This window comes from Schistocerca gregaria, chromosome 3 (assembly GCF_023897955.1).
Source record: "Schistocerca gregaria isolate iqSchGreg1 chromosome 3, iqSchGreg1.2, whole genome shotgun sequence".
NCBI classification, from domain to species: domain Eukaryota; kingdom Metazoa; phylum Arthropoda; class Insecta; order Orthoptera; family Acrididae; genus Schistocerca; species Schistocerca gregaria.
In genome coordinates this window covers 584,538,175-584,555,674 of record NC_064922.1, presented here as the reverse complement: position 1 = coordinate 584,555,674, position 17,500 = coordinate 584,538,175, and the positions used below count along the sequence as shown (strand labels likewise).

At 38.3% G+C, this 17,500-nt stretch overlaps 2 protein-coding genes across 5 annotated transcripts in view; one reads left to right on the top strand and one right to left on the bottom strand.

The window, feature by feature from the left end:
* The window catches only part of LOC126354759 (TATA box-binding protein-associated factor RNA polymerase I subunit B), a 292,430-nt gene extending 288,963 nt beyond the window's left edge, over positions 1–3,467 (bottom strand). Inside the window, exon 1 of one of the 2 annotated variants that reach the window (XM_050004643.1) lies at positions 3,023–3,467. In XM_050004643.1, coding sequence (XP_049860600.1) covers positions 3,023–3,121 — 99 coding nt within the window. In that variant the 5' untranslated portion in view covers positions 3,122–3,467. The remainder of the gene's footprint in view (positions 1–3,022) is intronic. The other variant, XM_050004644.1, reaches the window with a different exon arrangement.
* The window catches only part of LOC126354760 (nucleolar protein 56), a 66,936-nt gene continuing 52,892 nt past the window's right edge, over positions 3,457–17,500 (top strand). Inside the window, exons 1-4 of one of the 3 annotated variants that reach the window (XM_050004645.1) lie at positions 3,457–3,576; positions 3,727–3,827; positions 6,428–6,632; positions 7,528–7,692. In XM_050004645.1, the coding sequence (XP_049860602.1) occupies positions 3,825–3,827; positions 6,428–6,632; positions 7,528–7,692 (373 nt within the window). In that variant the 5' untranslated portion in view covers positions 3,457–3,576; positions 3,727–3,824. Of the gene's footprint in view, positions 3,630–3,707; positions 3,828–6,427; positions 6,633–7,527; positions 7,693–17,500 lie in introns of all 3 variants that reach the window. The other 2 variants (XM_050004648.1, XM_050004647.1) reach the window with 2 other exon arrangements.

The window sequence follows — 17,500 nt, the reverse complement described above, 5'->3', positions numbered from 1 at the left end:
TCTCTTCAAGCAGATATTCTTCCTTTAAGGTCACACCTATGATATGGCCATATGTATCATTGAAACACACAAACCATCTCACCTTCACAATGTCTGTGGTTCATGGGACAGACAAAGGTTTTTATACAAAGGTGACATACAAATAACAAACTAGCACACTTAACTTGCTTTCATTCCATAATTTTATTTATGTATTTATTTATTCTTCTGAAGATCATTTGATAATGATACAGGTTTTGTCATCACAATACAACAAAAATAAACAGTTCAAATATACAGACATGCAGAATAAGTCAAGATTTTTTTACGAGGATAGGACAGATGGTCGGCCATGGCCTTGCTGAAGTAACTATGCGCACATCCAGGCCAGTAGTGTACGATATCTAAATATAAAATAAAAAAAAAAGACTCTCCTAAACCACTCCTTGTTTGTTGTTTTTGGACCTAATAAGTGGATTTTTGAAAATTTGGATACCAAACTTTGGAGGTAATTTTGACTGGTTATTTTTCAATTTAGGGCATTTTGTGTAATAGAAAATGTTGTAGAGGACACTTTTCTAAAAACAATCAAATCAACTGCAAAGTTGTAGCTTAACCCAATGCAGAGATATTCTAATTTTCACTAATGTCTCCAGACTGAAAAATCATTGTGCGCCTACAAATAAAAATAGCCATCATCCAGTAAAGGTGCAAGATAAATTATTTTTTAAAAAATGTTATGCACGTCTCAAATATAGGGCAATCACATACCAAAAAATTAAAATATTTAAAAATTTTCAAGCAACCAACTTAATTTTTATTGGACCACTTCATTTGAATTGACCCTAAAACAAAAATACTTTCTTAACACGTATGATAGAAAGGTCTAATAGACATCCTTTCCAGAGAAATTCATGATCACAAGTTGACATGACCTGTATGATTTGAAATGAAATCACCCACTTAGATGTGGTGCAGACATTTAACATTTGGTCTAAATCCACCAATAAACATTACTTTTATACCATTAAAACACCACTTTTAGCTGCAATTTTTCAACCCCACACTACTATGCTCAGTCCCCGCCAGTCAAGATTTTTATTATGTTCTTCATGGCACTCCTTCCTACCACTAAAGCAAAATTGGATGCTACACAATTAATTTCCCCTATATTCAACCTTTTTAGGCCTTCTACTGACAGGTCTACAACTTGCAATAAGTCACAAAAATTTTAGCAACTTATAAAGTTCAAAGAAGCCTATGGGGCTTAATAGTGGCCAACACTTTTTTTCATAGAACCAATTGATGTCTATACGCTCAACAGACAAACTTCTAGTCACTCCTTGCAAAGAGCGTACTTACACTCTGGAGCAGTGTAACTGGCTTTGAACTGGTGTCACGTTACACTCAAGTGTGGCAGAAAAGTCATGTATATAAGCCAGTCAACTGTATGAAATCAGTGCCGTAAGGTAGGTAAACATGGAGATGTAACACAATAGGTGACAGGAGATTTATCATGTTTGGATACGCCCATAACCACACCCTGAATAAAGTTACTACTTGATTTGTTGGTGAATCGACACAGGTTGTTCAACGTTACTAAAAGGTATGGTGCATAACTCACAATCATGTAACATAGGGTAAAAATGGTAGTCGTAAAGAGGGATCGGACATGAATGTCGCACCCTATCAATCAATTTCAAACCAAACATGCTCTGCTGCTGCCATAGAATGTAGGTACACCTCAAATAGATTCCAAGCACACACCGTGAAAGAAATAGCAATCAATCCCCATTTGGAGTTGACTATGTTGCAACATGTCAATGCACATGGCACCACAAAATGCAGCACAGCTTCAAAGTGCCAAAAAAGACAGTAACTGGAAAGTAGCTGTCTGGTGGCATGTTTTAAGGTCTGACAAGTCTTGATTTTGCCTCTTTTCAATTTATGTAAGGTGTCAGGCACACTGATGGACCAATGAAGCATTCATCACACAATGCATCCACAGTGTAGTTTGGGACTGATGACCCTATAGTTTGGTCCTTTCCTCCGAAGCAACCGGTGTAGTTCAGGCCAGGCCAGCCAGTTCTCTGATGTTTTGAGGGAGTCTTCCATTCAATAACATCGATCTGCTCATCCAAATTATTGGGATTGTGTTTCAGGAAACTTATTTCAACTCTCTCAATGACCAAGTGTAGTCCTTTCTAACTACAGCATCCTGACAACTCCCATCTTCTAAGATGACTATAGCCATTTACACATGGTGACACATTTCCCTGCTCTGTTTCTCTCTCAGGCATCCTAGTGCACATTAATCTGTCAAATAAATCACCTGGGGTTTGTGCCATAGAATGTAGTCTGGGAACAAACTGGTAGCTCTACAGGATATAACCATCACAAACGAGTGGCTTCAGTTCAGAAACTAGGTGTCACTCTGCGTAACTGAACTGACCCAACTATCGAGACCATAGGTGGTGTTTCATGCTATTAATATGATTTATTTTTTGGACAGTGTGATTATTATTACTATCAAATAATATGAGAGTTGCATAAAATGTTATTACTATTTAATTCAGTGCTGTAATAAAATCTTTGTAGATAAATACTGTGATTGGTATCTTTTTTGTGATGACTGGTTACAACAGCACAAGATTTATCTTACGTGGGTACTGTATCTCAGTGGATTTACATTTACGTTTTTCTAAAAAGTTTGGTTTTACCTCTTAAACGAAAACATCTTTAAGATTTTTTTTACTTTTTTCATATGAATGCGGGCCATTCCACTTAGGAAATGGGAGAAGTATGTTTATTCTTTATTTTTTTTAAATGTGATTTATCTGGCGTTAAATGTCGTTTTATGGGATGATTAGTATTCCTAATGGCTAGAACTTATTCTAATTTCCATAATATACACTCATTAATGTTACTCAAACATATATTAGGTTTCAACTAGGCCTATGTAAGAAAATCAAGACTGTTGTCGTTTTTTATTTGAATGGAAATGGAAGTGTTAACTACTTAAAATTCTTCCAGCAATCTTTACCTGAGACTGAGTATGACATTCGCTGCAGTAATAAAAACCAGCTTCTACACAATAGTCAGTCCCTCCGCACACAGCACACGCAGGACGATTGTCAGTCATTATGATGGTTTTTGATTTAACAAACGGCCGAAACTTTCATGAAAATAAATGCTTACAGGTATTGCGACCCAATAATACAAATGACAGGACACAATACATATTTTAACACGTGTGTTATAAGTTACTTGAAAAGCCGGCATAAACTTCACTTAAAAGTTTACTAAACTTTTCGTCACTGCCCAATAATAGAAATGACAGGGCTTAATACATATTTTAACTCGTATGTTGTTGTAGGTTACTTAAAAAGCCAGCACAAACTTCATTTAAAGCTTAAACTATTCGAAACCGTCAAACACGATCCAACATCTCTGATTTTCCACGCGCCGACACGCTTTTACTTCAAAGATATTACTGAAATACATAAATAAAATCTATGTCAGATTTGTGCTTAGAGATTGAGTGTTTACCACAGTCTGTATTTACACCAGTTTTTGTGAGGCAAGGAACCGCATGAGGTAAAGAGTTACAACTGCATGTGCTCCTCAGCTCTTCTATTCAAACTGCAATAGTTAATTTCCCTTCCTCATACATTTTTAGTTTTATTTTTAATTTGAACCAAAGATATTAAATTCATTATGCTCCAAAGATGCACAAATTTGTTTAAGGTGGACGCATGTTTGGTGCATACATTACAGCGTGTGTGAAATAAATTGGAGAAGGCGTGAAGATTAAACGTGAAGACTGGTACACGGGAGTGTGCACAATGGTAATTTTTTTTAACCTGACGTTTGCTATTAATTCGAGTAGATATAGGGGACAAGGAAGTGTATTTTGTTATGATTGGTATTGTGTTATTTTTTCCAATTCTGTGTGATTTCCTGAAAATACATTTGCATCAAGTACGTTATTCACATCCAGTTAACCCTTATAGTGGGAGGCAGAAGACAAGGTACTGATGAAAGTGAAGTTGTTAAGTCAGTCGTGAGTCTTACTTGGATGGCCCCATTGGTAGAGCATTTGGCAGGGAGAGCAAAAGTTCAGTGTTCGATTCCCAGTCCAGCACACAGTTTTAGTTGCCAGGAAGTTTCAGTATCTGCACTGACAAGTAGATGGTAGCGTATACATGGAGGTCGGTGTTCTGTTACGTATGTGCAGTGTTTGCCTTAGTTCAAACTGTATGTGTCTCATATAATGAAGTTGACGAAATGTGCTTGGATCCTTGTTTTTCGAAGAATTATAGAATAACTTTATGGTCTCTCCTCCCTCCCTCAATTCTGTCATTTATGGAAGTGTAAATTTTTCATATCCCTTCATTCTTCTCTCTCATCATTCCTCAGAAGGAAAGAACATAGGTCTTGGAAAAACTTATGCCTCAAATGGTCTACAATGTGGTATTGGACCACTCCGCCCTTGAATTCTTGGTTATGACGACAACTGATCTGTAACATAGTTCCAATGTCTAGGGTATGTTGTGAGCTGACCCATTATTATGCCAAATAAAATTTGTGGCAGATGAACCTCTACTGGAGTCTCATATTTTCGACACATACTTAAGCGGACTTTGCCATATTTAAAGCAGTTTTTATCATAAAAATTAAAACCATTAGTTATATTCAGAAAAAGTATCCTATGTTAGATGATGGGTATCTTTTTTTCATTGTATGTTCAGGAACTACAAAAAAAAGGCAGAGGTCATACATAATGTTTCCCAAAATTGTCAGTCGGCTCTTTTAGTTCATATTTCAAAATGTTGGCTTCATATCTCAATTGGATGTTTTGTTGCCAATATATTGTCTATCTAACTTGTTGTCCTATAGATAGTATTCATGATTAAACAACCAAGTCATATACCTAAGAGCATTTCACAATACTGGTTGTATTAGGCCAACTAATATCAGGTATTGTTTATATGTTATGCAGATTAAATTTCTGTGATTTACTTGTCTTTCGTTAACTTATGCCTTTACACATTCTGTATTACTGAAGGTTCTGCTGCAGAAAAGATCTACAGGATGCGATGAATGATTGAATGAATGCACAATTAAAAATCAATTTGTAATTTTATCTAAGGCCACTTACAATTCTGACTGTTCTGTTCCAAGTTTCTGTGGTTTGTGTGTATCATCCCATGTTTGTTGATCCATTTAATACACTGTCACCTGGTAAAATGATAAACATATGTCATGTAGTGGAGTCTTAAAAGTAGGCCTCTACTACAAATTAATCCCCAAAGGTCCAGAGAAATAAGATTGCATTCATATGTGCAGCCCTATTTCTGAAGGCCCAGCAAGACATTCTATTATTAGATCAGAAACAACACCAGTTACGTGTACAGCTCTCTGTGAAGTAGTTATATTACTGTAATTTGCAAGTCGCTGTATGATCCAGTCATGTTGGAAGCTATCTGTTACCATTTATTTATGGAAGGTATGTGGTAGTAGTGACTGTGTGCAGGCAACAGTGCATAGCATTCATATAAGAGAAAGGTCTGTTCATACAACACTTTGTGAAAGCAAGTTCTTGGTATAAAACAACACTTTTGCTGTAACTTAATATGTATTATTTGAAAAAGTTTGTTCTGTTTTGAAGTATCACCTTACATAACAGCAGTCTGCTCTTACACATTCACAGTGGCACATTACAGGCCTCAGATAAAAACTGATGTGCCATTTAAAAGTTAGACAGTCAAGAAAGTGTTAAGTGATTATTACAACTGTAACACCCACCCTCTGTAGCAGAGGTTGTTAATGCATGCCTTTATGGTATCACTTGGCCTGAAGGTACACTCTTTGAATCCTGTTGGTAGAACATTTTAACTGCCAGTACAGGAAGGAGAGGAGAGGTGGTGTTGTAAAGTTCCTGATCACTAGACTTTGCAACACTGCCCTGGATTAAATTCCAAACTTCACCATTGTCTATTGAGAAGTAAGGGCACGTGACACTGTTGGTGATGCTCCATCCATTGGACAGGGACATTAAGCCTTGTGGCTCTCTTGATGTTTGCTGTTCAACAGGTGTTGGCTATTTTCTATCACTCTTTTTCACTCTCCCATAGCAACACAATACTGTACAAGCAGTCATCAGTCATACACACAACATGAATACACTTTTGACTCTTCATAACAGGTGGATGGGAGGCAATGGCAAACCTCTTCCACTAGGACCTTGTCTAGAAAGTGATTGATGCAGGATTCCGCATCTGCTTTCTAAGCTCATTTGTATACAGGAATACTTATTATACTCCCATAATAAAATAGGATTCTTTGATTTTTATGAGTTCAGTTGCATGAGATTAAAAGTGCTTGCTATTTGACAGACATTTCATATAGTGAAAATCTTTAATAATTACTTTCTCTTATGTTCCAGTCGGAGCTCTATGTGTTGTTTGAACATGCAGCTGGATATGCCATATTCAGAGTCAAGGAGTTTGAAGAAGTAGGGATGCTCTTGCCACAAGTTGAAGCTTCTGTAACAGATTTAAGCCGTTTCAATCAAGTTGTCAAACTTATCAGCTTTGCCCCTTTCAAAACTGCATCATCAGCCTTGGAAAATATAAATGGCATCTCAGAAGGTAACATTTTCAGTATTATGATTTCATTGTAAAATGTCTGCTCCTTCAGGCATGCATGTGTGTCTGTACAAGCACTCATCAGTCATCCACAGAGCATGAATCCACTAGGACCTTGTCTAGAAAGTGATTGATGCAGGATTCCGCATCTGCTTTCTAAGCTCATTTGTATACAGGACAAACTGCAGCTATATTAATATTATGAACTTTATTCACCAGTTGCTGTATTACGTATGGAAATATTACATATTGGCGAGATTTGAAAATTTGTGCTGGACCGGTACTCGAACCTGGATTTCCCTCTTACTGTAAACAGTTGTTTTAACCATCTAGGCTATCCATACATGCCGTCCAGACCTCCATATACCTTATTGTCCACGGACGCATTGCTCGCAACTTTACTTGGATATCTGCGGTAGCACTAATGAGATAACTGTGTTCAGTGTTACTACTATTGTCATCATTTTGCCTGTCTAGGTGTACAACACACAGTGTGGTGTGTGGAGGTTTAGACTGGTCCAGGGAGTGCGCATGGATAGCCAAGATTAAGATGACTGCTCGCAATGAGGAAATCCAAGTTTTGAGTCCCAGTCCAGCAAATTTTCATGTGTCACCAATAGACAATATTGCCATATCTAGTACAGCTGACTGCAATTCGCAATTGAGGGATAAACATTGTGTTATGATGTTAAATGAGATGGTTGTAAAGACATAGCATTTATTTTTTGTTTAACATTTATGTTCTTTAGCAAGCTGATAATCATATGGTGTTTGTTGAAATTTTCATTCTAGATGCCTGTTTATGCCCAATGCTTAAGTGTCTTCTGAAAGTGGGAAATTCCAGCCTTTCACTAGTATAATCTTATTAGTTTCTTGATTAATAATATTTCTGTTTCAGGATTGCTACCAGAAGATTTGCGCCTTGTTTTGGAGACTCATTTACCCAGAAAAAAGAAATCTGTTGTAACTCTGGGTGTTTCTGAACCTAAACTTGGTGCAGCAATCACAGAAGCATTGGGCATAACATGCCAGCATACAGCCCCAATTCCAGAAATAGTAAGAGGTATGTTTCTGTATTCTGCATCCAGAATTTTGTTGTGCATGGAATGTTCTTCCTTATTGTAATGAAGCGAGTGCTTGGACCTGTAACTATACTCCAGTTTGACATCTCTGGGATTACTCTACAATTAACATTTAAAATGTTTGGCAGAGGTTTCATAGAGCCACTTTGGCTATTTCTTGACTGTTTTACTCTCAGATGCTGTGTGGGGAAGAATGAACATCTAAACCTTCTTGTGTGGGCTCTGATTTCTCCTACTGTATCGCGATTGTCATTTCTCCTACATTTGTGGGAGTCAAAAAGATACTTTGGCATCGAGGAGAAACTTGGTGATTGTAGTTTTGAGAAATTATCTGGAAAGACAAGAGAAAAACAAATTTGTCACATTAAAATTTGCATTCTGCAAGCAGTCTTACAAAGTATTAGGGAGTGTCATTTCTCCCCCTTTCCTTTCTCAGTTGTGAATGTTGTGCTGTTTGTAAGCCTCTACAAGATGTTTTCGCAAGAGCATGCAATAATTTCACCGGAGGTAAGGATGCTCCACTGAACAATTTGAGGTAGGTAACTTGGGGTCAGATAGGAATAGATAATGGGAATAGAATCATAATACTGTGTACTTTTTTATTTACATTAGTTACAGTTAACTGCAAATACCACCACTGACACAATGAAAATACCTTTTGTACTGTATCTTACAAAATGTACTAAAACTGAGGGCCATCAACCTCAATGCAAGCATAACATTGGTGAACAATATTCTGACGCAGCATGACAAATACGCGTGGCATGTTTCAAATTGCATCACAGGCAGGTAAAATTCTGGCTACTAATTCCATCTCTGGGGTCTCATACACAAGTGACTAGATATCTCTATAGGAAATAATCAGAGATTCAGGTCAGGTGACCTCGCATTCCATGGAAATGGGCCTCTCTTTTCAATCCAGTGACTAGGAAATACTTCTTAGTAATCAGTTTCATTCCTCATTTCCTTGCAGAAAATGAAGAATGTACATGTAAATAAACAGCACAGCATGTATAAACTTGTACACGAGTTAGTCGTAAATAAGTTGGAAAACAGTAATGCTAGACAAAGTAGTAGACTAGTTTACATCCACATCTCCTTAAGCTGGCTTCTCTGACCCCAGGTTCCCTACCTCGAATTGCTCAATGGAGAATTCTCTATGCTCTGTTAAACTTTTACGGGCTCTTACAGAAACATACTGTATAAAAGGGTTTCTTCAGTCCAACTACAAAATACTCACTTGGTTGTTGTTGTTGTCTGACTAATTCCTTAGTTGTTGTTGTTGTTGTTGTTGTTGTTGTTGTTGTTGTTGTCTTCAGTCCTGAGACTGGTTTGATGCAGCTCTCCATGCTATTCTATCCTGTGCAAGCTGCTTCATCTCCCAGTACCTACTGCAACCTACATCCTTCTGAATCTGCTTAGTGTACTCATCTCTCGGTCTCCCTCTGACTTTTACCCTCCACGCTGCCCTCCAATACTAAATTGGTGATCCCTTGATGCCTCAGAACATGTCCTACCAACTGATCCCTTCTTCTTGTCAAGTTGTGCCACAAACTTCTCTTCTCCCTAATCCTCAATTGATATTCTGCAGCAATCTTAGGTGAAGATGATGGGAAAGTAACAAAATGTTAATGGAGTCTGAAGTGATGTTCAATAGTCATGGGATTTGGAATCCAAGATAGGATTGATGGAGAGATCATCATCATTGTAACACAACTCCTGAAATGTCATCGTATTCAGAAGAAACACGTGAATACATAAACATTCATAGTCTGCAAGCCACAGTATGGTATACGACAGAATGTACCCTGTACCACTACTATTAATTTATTTTCCTGTTCCACTTGCTTATAGAGCGAGGGAGAATGACTGTCTGTATGCCTCCACACGAATCCTAATTTCTCTTACCTTTGTTGTCCTTAAATTAAATATGTTGCCGGCAGGAGAAAATTTTGACAACCAAGATTATTAATTTAATTTAAGCTATGTTTAGGTTCCAACCTAACCACAACTTCATAGTCTGTATATATAAAAGGCAGTGCCCTGACAGACATTCTGACTCCTCATCACTGAGCCCAACTATAAATTTTTTAGAAGGTGTGGATCTTATTCTGTAGGCATTGTTTAAGAAGGGATTTTTCGAAATTCCAACCCTAAGGGGCTGAAGAGCTTTCTCTGAAAAATGCCACTATTAAGGCAGTCTTTAAGCTAGACCTACAAAAATTGGTGTTTGATTTCTCAGTCATAAATAAAGAAATAGGTGTTCCAGCATTATTGGAAATATAACAATGTGGCGGTGAATTAGTGGGTGACAGCTTTTCTTAAAAATATATCATTATTTAAGAACTACTTCAGTATTTGTAAATGTACATTTTTAAATGTACATCTACGAACATTGGTATTTGACTTCTTGGTTACAAATAATATAAAAAAGTATGTGTTTCAATGATTTTTGGAAACTGAACCCTTAAAAGGGTGGAAGAGGGAATGAGACTTTCTGTGAAAATATTTATTATGAAAGCAGTTTTAAAGCTAAATATATGAAAATTTATATTTGGCTTCTCAATTAGAAATAAAAAAGTAAGTGTTCCATTGTTTTTGAAAATTCAACTCCTATGGGGGTGAAAAGGAGGATGAAAGTTTTTATAGAAATGCTTCATTGTTAATAATTGGCAACCAATGTTATACAATAACAATAAAGTCATAATATGTTCAATTGTCTGTTTATGTTCTAATGAAAGTCAGTTGAACATCTCATGACTATTGCGATTGTACAGCATTGGTTGCCAGTTACTAATGTAAAAATGATCGCAGGCCTCAGACAGGAATTTTATGTCCTGTATATAAATATTTCATAGTCCAAGCATTTTTTAAGCTAAATCTGTGAAAATATGTATTTGGCTTCTGTATTAGAAGTAAAACATGTGTGTCTGTTTTTGGAAATTCATCTCCTAAGAGTGTGAAATATGTTGAGAAAAGCTTTAGGAAAAGATTTCATTGGGAAAGCCTAATTAAAGCCTAACCTTTGGGAATTGGTGTTTGCCTTCTCAATTAGAGATGGAAAAAATAGACGTTTCACTGTTTTTGGAAATTCAATCCCTAGGAGGGTAAAATAGGGTCACACTGATACACTGCCTGCCTCATCATTGCCTGCCCAAACTGCCAAGGATAGAAACTTGAAATTTTGACAGTGTGTGGGTCTTATACTGTAGGCATCATTTAAGAAGAGATTATTTGTAACTCCACTCTTAAGGGGATGAAATAGGGAGAGAGAGGCTTTTTGAAAGTGTGTCACTATTAAGGGAATTTTGAAGCTAGAACTGCAAAAATGGGTATTTGATTTTTCAGTCAGAAAATGAGAAATGTGTGTTTCAACATTTTTGGAAATTCAACTGCTAAGGGATAAAATAATGGGTGAAAGTTCTCCCCCCCCCCCATCCCCCCCCTCCCCACTCCCACCACCGAAAATGAATGATTACTAAAGAACTACTAAAGGATTTTTAAAGCTGCATCTACAACAACTGTTGTACAGGGCGACAAGTTGGGACGAATGTGTAAATCCACAACCCACCACATTGTAGTTCTCAAGCAGCCACCATTGTGTTACATCATCTTGAAGCTGCATATAGTAGAATTGATGAAAGAACACCCATAAAAGTTGTAGAGGGTTTGATGCACCTGCTTCATGCATTTACCTCGAGCGATCTCATAACATGATTTTTATTACAATTCTGTGACAACTCTTCTTTGCTGTCACAGCTCTAGAACCAACTACTGTTTTTGCTCGCAGTGGTTTTCACAATTGAAAGCTGATAACAGTGCTGCCAGCTGTGGGGAATCCTCTTTCGCTGACACTACTATAGTAAGCAAAACAATTTGTGTTGCATGTTTCTCAACTAAGTTGCCAACAAACTGTTCATAATTAAAAGTACTGATCTCTTGTTTATGATTTAGAAACAAAAATGAGTGATAACTTACCTTTAGGGGATAGTACAAATGTATGTTTTCAAATACTAAATCCGTCCTACATAGTCATTCCCATTCGCGTATTGGAGAACATGTGCTGTGTTTTTAATTTTTGTGGCAGCTCGATCATTAGGCTGATAATTATTGGTAGCTGCCACAAACAAAACTAAAACACAAGTTTTTCAGGAAACACTATCATCTGTGGTTTTTTGCCTGTTCTTATTTTTGAATTCATTTCATCCTGGGTTTCCGCTGTTGTAATAATTTCTTAGTTCTGGCTAGACATAGATAAAAAGTACTATTGAGTAATGTGAAAGATGATCTGGAACTATGAAAACCAGGAATTTATAATATACCTTGCCAATGTGCCATGTCATATATTGGCCAAACTACTAGGATAGTGGACATCAGATGCATGGAACACGGGAGGCCCACCCATCGAAGACAGGCAACTAAATCAGTCTGTAGCTCAGTCATTCCACAAACTATGATGAACACAAAGCCTCAAGATGTCAACAAATTGCTGGGAAAGCCAGAAGAATTGCAAGAGTGAAAATATTACTAAATATGAGAATAGCTTGAAAAATTCACGGAATCGCCACTAGATGTCAGATGTAGTGCATCAAGGTTCTTGCATAATAATAGGTCACTCTTTGAGTAATTACATGAATATCAGTGCTTTGGGTAGCGAACTGCCCAAGATTTTTTGTGCCTGTTTGTGAGTACAGATGAAACTTTGGACCACTACTATACCCCAGACACAAAACATTCAAAGCAGTGGAAACACGTTGATTGACCACCACCAAAGAAATCAAAGGCAATACTGTCAGATGGAGAGGTCATACCATCAGAGATTCTGCTGATACATTGTCTTCGCACTGGTCAAATAATTTTGGGATAATACTACACTAACCTGCTGTACCATTTACAGCAGAAGATATGTGAAAAAGAGGCCAGGTTTGGAAGGGAAGAAAGCTGTCTTTCATAAAGACAATGAGAACCCACATAAGTTGTTGCTGTTGCTAAACTACTTGAACTAAGGTATGAATTGTTGCCACAGAAGCTATACTCACCTGATTTTGCTCCACCAGACTTCCATCTTTCTCCTTGGTGGATGGAGATTTTCTTCAAACTAAGAACTGACAGCCAAAGTTGGCGGATATTGTGCAGGCGTGAAGGAATGTAATTTTCGATATGGGATCAAGGCATTGGAACATCACTAAACCAAGTGCGTTAGTGTAAAGGGAGACTTGTTGATGTTAGTCAGTTAGTCTGGCAACAGTAGCTGGCCGAGACACAAGCAGCAACAGGGAAGTAACCGATTTTGTGACTTTTACAAGTTCCTAACCAGGAGAAAATTTTATATTATCTGTGTGCTTTAATAGTTTAGTTTCTTGAGTTTCTCCATGTTAATTTAATATCTAATAGCTACAGTTCTTGTGTTTTCGTTTGCATTGGAAAGTAAACTGATTTTCTGACACATTACAAGTCTCTAATCAGGGGCGAATTATTTAGTTTCACCCGAGTGCTTCGGTAGTTAGGTTTTTGGATCTCTGTGTATTAATCCAATTTATTAGACACAGTTCCTGCCTTTCGTCAGGCTCTACAGTACAGTAGCGCATCACGTGCCGATAGTCCGTTTATCTGTGTAGTTTATTTTTCCACGGTCTTTAGTATGGACAGGGACTGTGATTGTTGTGTGCGGATGCGAGGCGAATTGGTGACACTTCGCTCTCTGCTTCAGGCTGTGATGGCTTCGGTTACATAGCTTGAGGATGCAGTGGATGGGCACCACTGTTGTGGGCCGGACGTGGGGATCCAACAGCTGTCCAGCACGTCCAAGTCCTCCAATCGGTCCTTACCGCTGGCCAGCCCAGTTGCTGCTCGCACTGAGGTTGACCACTCACCTGTGGTCGAGTGGGGGGTTGTCTCGGGGCGCAGCAGGTTGCGAAAGACTTCCAGGCGGCCGCACATAGGCCTCCCCAGTTTGCCTGACAAACAGGTTCCAGGTGCTGTCTGTGGCTGACACTGTCGCTGAGACAGATGCTGTTGCCTGTTCTGTTTCAGAGGAAATATCTCAGCCTGCAAGATCCGGACAATCACCGTGGGTGGGATTGTTGATAGTCGGGAGCTCCAATGTTAGGCATGTTACAGGTCCCCTTAGGGACATGGTTCCCAAGAAGGGAAAGAAAACCAATGTGCACTCCATGTTCATACCAGGTGGAGTTATTCCAGATGTGGAACGCGTCCTCCCAGATATCACGAAGAGCAAAGGGTGCAGCCAACTGCAGGTGGTTACTCAAGTCGGTATCAATGATGTGTGTCACTTTGGATCAGAAGAGATTCTCTCTGGTTTCAAGTGGCTAACAGAAGTTGTAAAGGCTGTGAGTCTTGCTTGCAAGATGATAGCACAGTTAGCCATTTGCAGCACAGTCAACAGGACTGATTGCAGACCTCTGGTACAGAACAGAGTGGAGGGTCTGAATTAGAGGCTCAAATGGTTCTGCGACCATGTAGGGTGCAGATTCCTTGACTTGCCAAAGGGTGGTTGGGTTTCGGGTTCCGCAGAATAGGTCAGGTGTCCACTATGCGCAGAAGGCAGCTACACGGGTAACAGGGCCTGTGTGGTGTGGACTGGACAGTTTTCTAGGTTAGAGGGTCTCTGGGAAACACAAGAAGAGCTTCAGTCACAAAGTGTGAAGGCTGGACACCAGAAGAACGTAGATACAGGAACCGTCTGTGTAACGGTTGTAAGTTGTCATAACTGTGTTGGGAAAGTACCAGAGCTCCGAGCGCTAGTAGAAAGCACTGATGCTCAAATCGTTTAGGCACTGCAAGCTGGCTAAAGCCAGATACAAGCTCAGACGAAATTTTTGCGAAGAACCTAACGGTGTTCCGAATGGATAGGCTGAACACGGTTGGCGGTGGTGTGTTTGTTGCTGTTAGAAGTAGTTTATCTTGTTGCTAATAGTTCCTGTGAGTTAATATGGGCAGTGGTCGTTGTTGGCAACTGGAATAAAATAATAATTGGATTCTTTTACCAACCACCCAATTCAGATGTTACAGTTGCTGAAGGGTTCAAGGAAAACTTGAGTTTGATTTCAAACATGTTCCCGACTTATACGGTATAGTTGGTGGTGACTTTAATTTACCCTGGGCATGTTGGCGAAAATACAGGTTAAATTCCAGAGGTACGCATAAAACATCATCTGAAATTGTGCAAAACACATTTTCTGAAAATTATTTCGAGACGTTAGTTCATAAGCCTACATGAATAGTAAATGGTTGTGAAAACATATTTGACCTCTTAGCAACAAATAATCATCAGTTAATAACAAGCATCAAAACTGATACAGGGATTTGTGAACACAGGGTTGCGTAGCAAGATTGAATATTTCAACCCCCAGATACTCACAAAAATAAACGAAAAATATACCTATTCAAAAAAGCAGATAAAAATTCAGTTGATGCCTTCCTGAGAGACAGTCTCCACTTTTTCCAAATTAATAGTATAGGTGTAGACCAGATGTGTCTTGAATTCAGAGAAATAGTCTCGGCAGTAATTTATAGATTTATACCAAATAAATTAACAAACGACTGAGCTGATCCTCCTTGGTACACAAAACGGGTCAGAACATTGTTGCAGAAACAACTAAACAAACCTGCCAAATTTAAACACACACAGAATCACCAAGATTGGCGATCTTTCACAGAAGCTCGAAATTTAGAGTGGACTTCAGTGCGAGATGCTTATAACAGTTGCCATAATGAAACTTTGTCTCGAAACCTATCAGAAAATCCAAAGAGATTCTCTCTCTGTGTGTGTGTGTGTGTGTGTGTGTGTGTGTGTGTGTGTGTGTGTGTGTGTGTGTGTGTGTGTGTGTGTGTTAGCGGCAAGAATCAATCAATGCCTTCTCTGCACAATTGCAAAGGAGATACTATCGAATACAGTGCTGCAAAAGCAGAGCTACTAAATACTGCCTTCCGAAATACCTTCACGGAAGAAGATGAAGTAAATATTCCAGAATTTGAATCAAGAGCAGCTGCCAATATGAGTAACGTAGAAGTAAATATCCTTGGATAGTGAAGCAACTTAAATCACTTAATAAACCTTCTAGTTCAGACTGTTTACCAGTTAGGTTCCTATCAGAGTATGCTGCTGCATTAGTTCCATTCTTAATAATCACATACAACAGTTCGCTCAATAAAAGATCTGCACTCAAAGACTGGAAAGTTCCACAGGTCATACCAATATTCAAGAAAGGTAGAAAGTGTAATCCACTTAATTACAGGCCCAAATCACTTACTTCAATATGCAGCAGGATTTTAGAATGTATATTGTGTTCGTACATTATGAATTACCTCTAAGAAAACAATCTACTGACACACAGTCAACATGGGTTTAGAAAACTTCGTTCTTGTGAAACACAACTAGGTTTTTACTTGCACTAAGTGTTGAGTGCTATTGACAAGGAATTTCAGATCAGTTCCATATTTCTGGAAGGCTTTTGACACTGTACTACACAAGTGGCTTGTAGTGAAACTGCGTGCTTATGGAATATAGTCTCTGTTATGTGACTGGATTTGTGATTTCCTGTCAGACAGGTCACAGTTCGTAGTAACTGACAGAAAGTCATTGAGTAAAACAGAAGTGATTTCTGGTGTTCCCCAAGATTGTATTATAGGCCCTTTGCTGCTCCTTATCTATATAAACGATTTGGGAGACAATCTGAGCAGCCATCTTAGGTTGTTTGCAGATGACGCTGTTGTTTATGTACTAATAAAGTAATCAGAAGATCAAAACCAATTGCAAAACAATTTAGAAAAGATATCTGACTGGTGCGGAAATTGGCAGTTGAACCTAAATAACAAAAAGTGTGAGGTCATCCACATGAGTACTAAAAGGAATTCGTTAAACTTCGGTTACAAGATAAATCAATCGAGTCTAAAGGCCTTAAATTCAACTAAATACCTAGGAATTACAGCTACGTCTAACTTAAATTGGAAGGAACACACAGAAAATGTTGTGGGAAAGGCTAACCAAAGACTGTGTTTCTTTGGCATGACAGTTAGAAAATGTAACAGATCTACTAAAGAGACAGTCTACACTAAGATTGTCTGTCCTCTTTTAGAATACTGCTGTGTGGTGTGGGATCATTACCAGATAGGACTGACTGAGTAAATCGAAAAAGTTTAAAGAACAGCAGCACGTTTTGCATTATCGTGAAATATGGGAGAGTGTTTCATTGATATGATGCTGGATTTGGGCTGGACATCATTCAAAGAAAGGAGTTTTTCATTGTGATGGAATCTCCTCACGAAATTGCAGTTGCCAACTGTGTCCTAATGTGAAAATATTTTTTTCACACTGACCTACAAAGGGAGAAACTGTCACCATGATAAAATCAGGGAAATCAGAGCTCGTGCGGAAAGATATAGGTGTTAGTTCTTTCCGCGCACTGTACAGGATTGGAATAATAGAGAATTGTGTTGGTGGTTCAACGAACCCTCTGCCATGCAGCTAAATGTGATTTGCAGAGTATCGATGTAGATGTAGATTAAAAATCAAAAAGTTTCACTAAGGTAAATCTTTTTTTCTCTCTCATTCTGTGAACTTTTCAATTGGGCTACCCTCGTATAGGAACAGTTTGCGAATGTTTGAGAGTAGCATTTTCAAATTCATTTTTTAAATTTTATCCAGAGGGTCTCCAAAACACACACATTTTTCTAGCACTTTTTTAAAATTGTGTTCTGCGTGTGAGATATATTTGAAGGTCAGATCCCCAACTAGGATGGTTCCTTAGAACAGGACAGATTTCTATT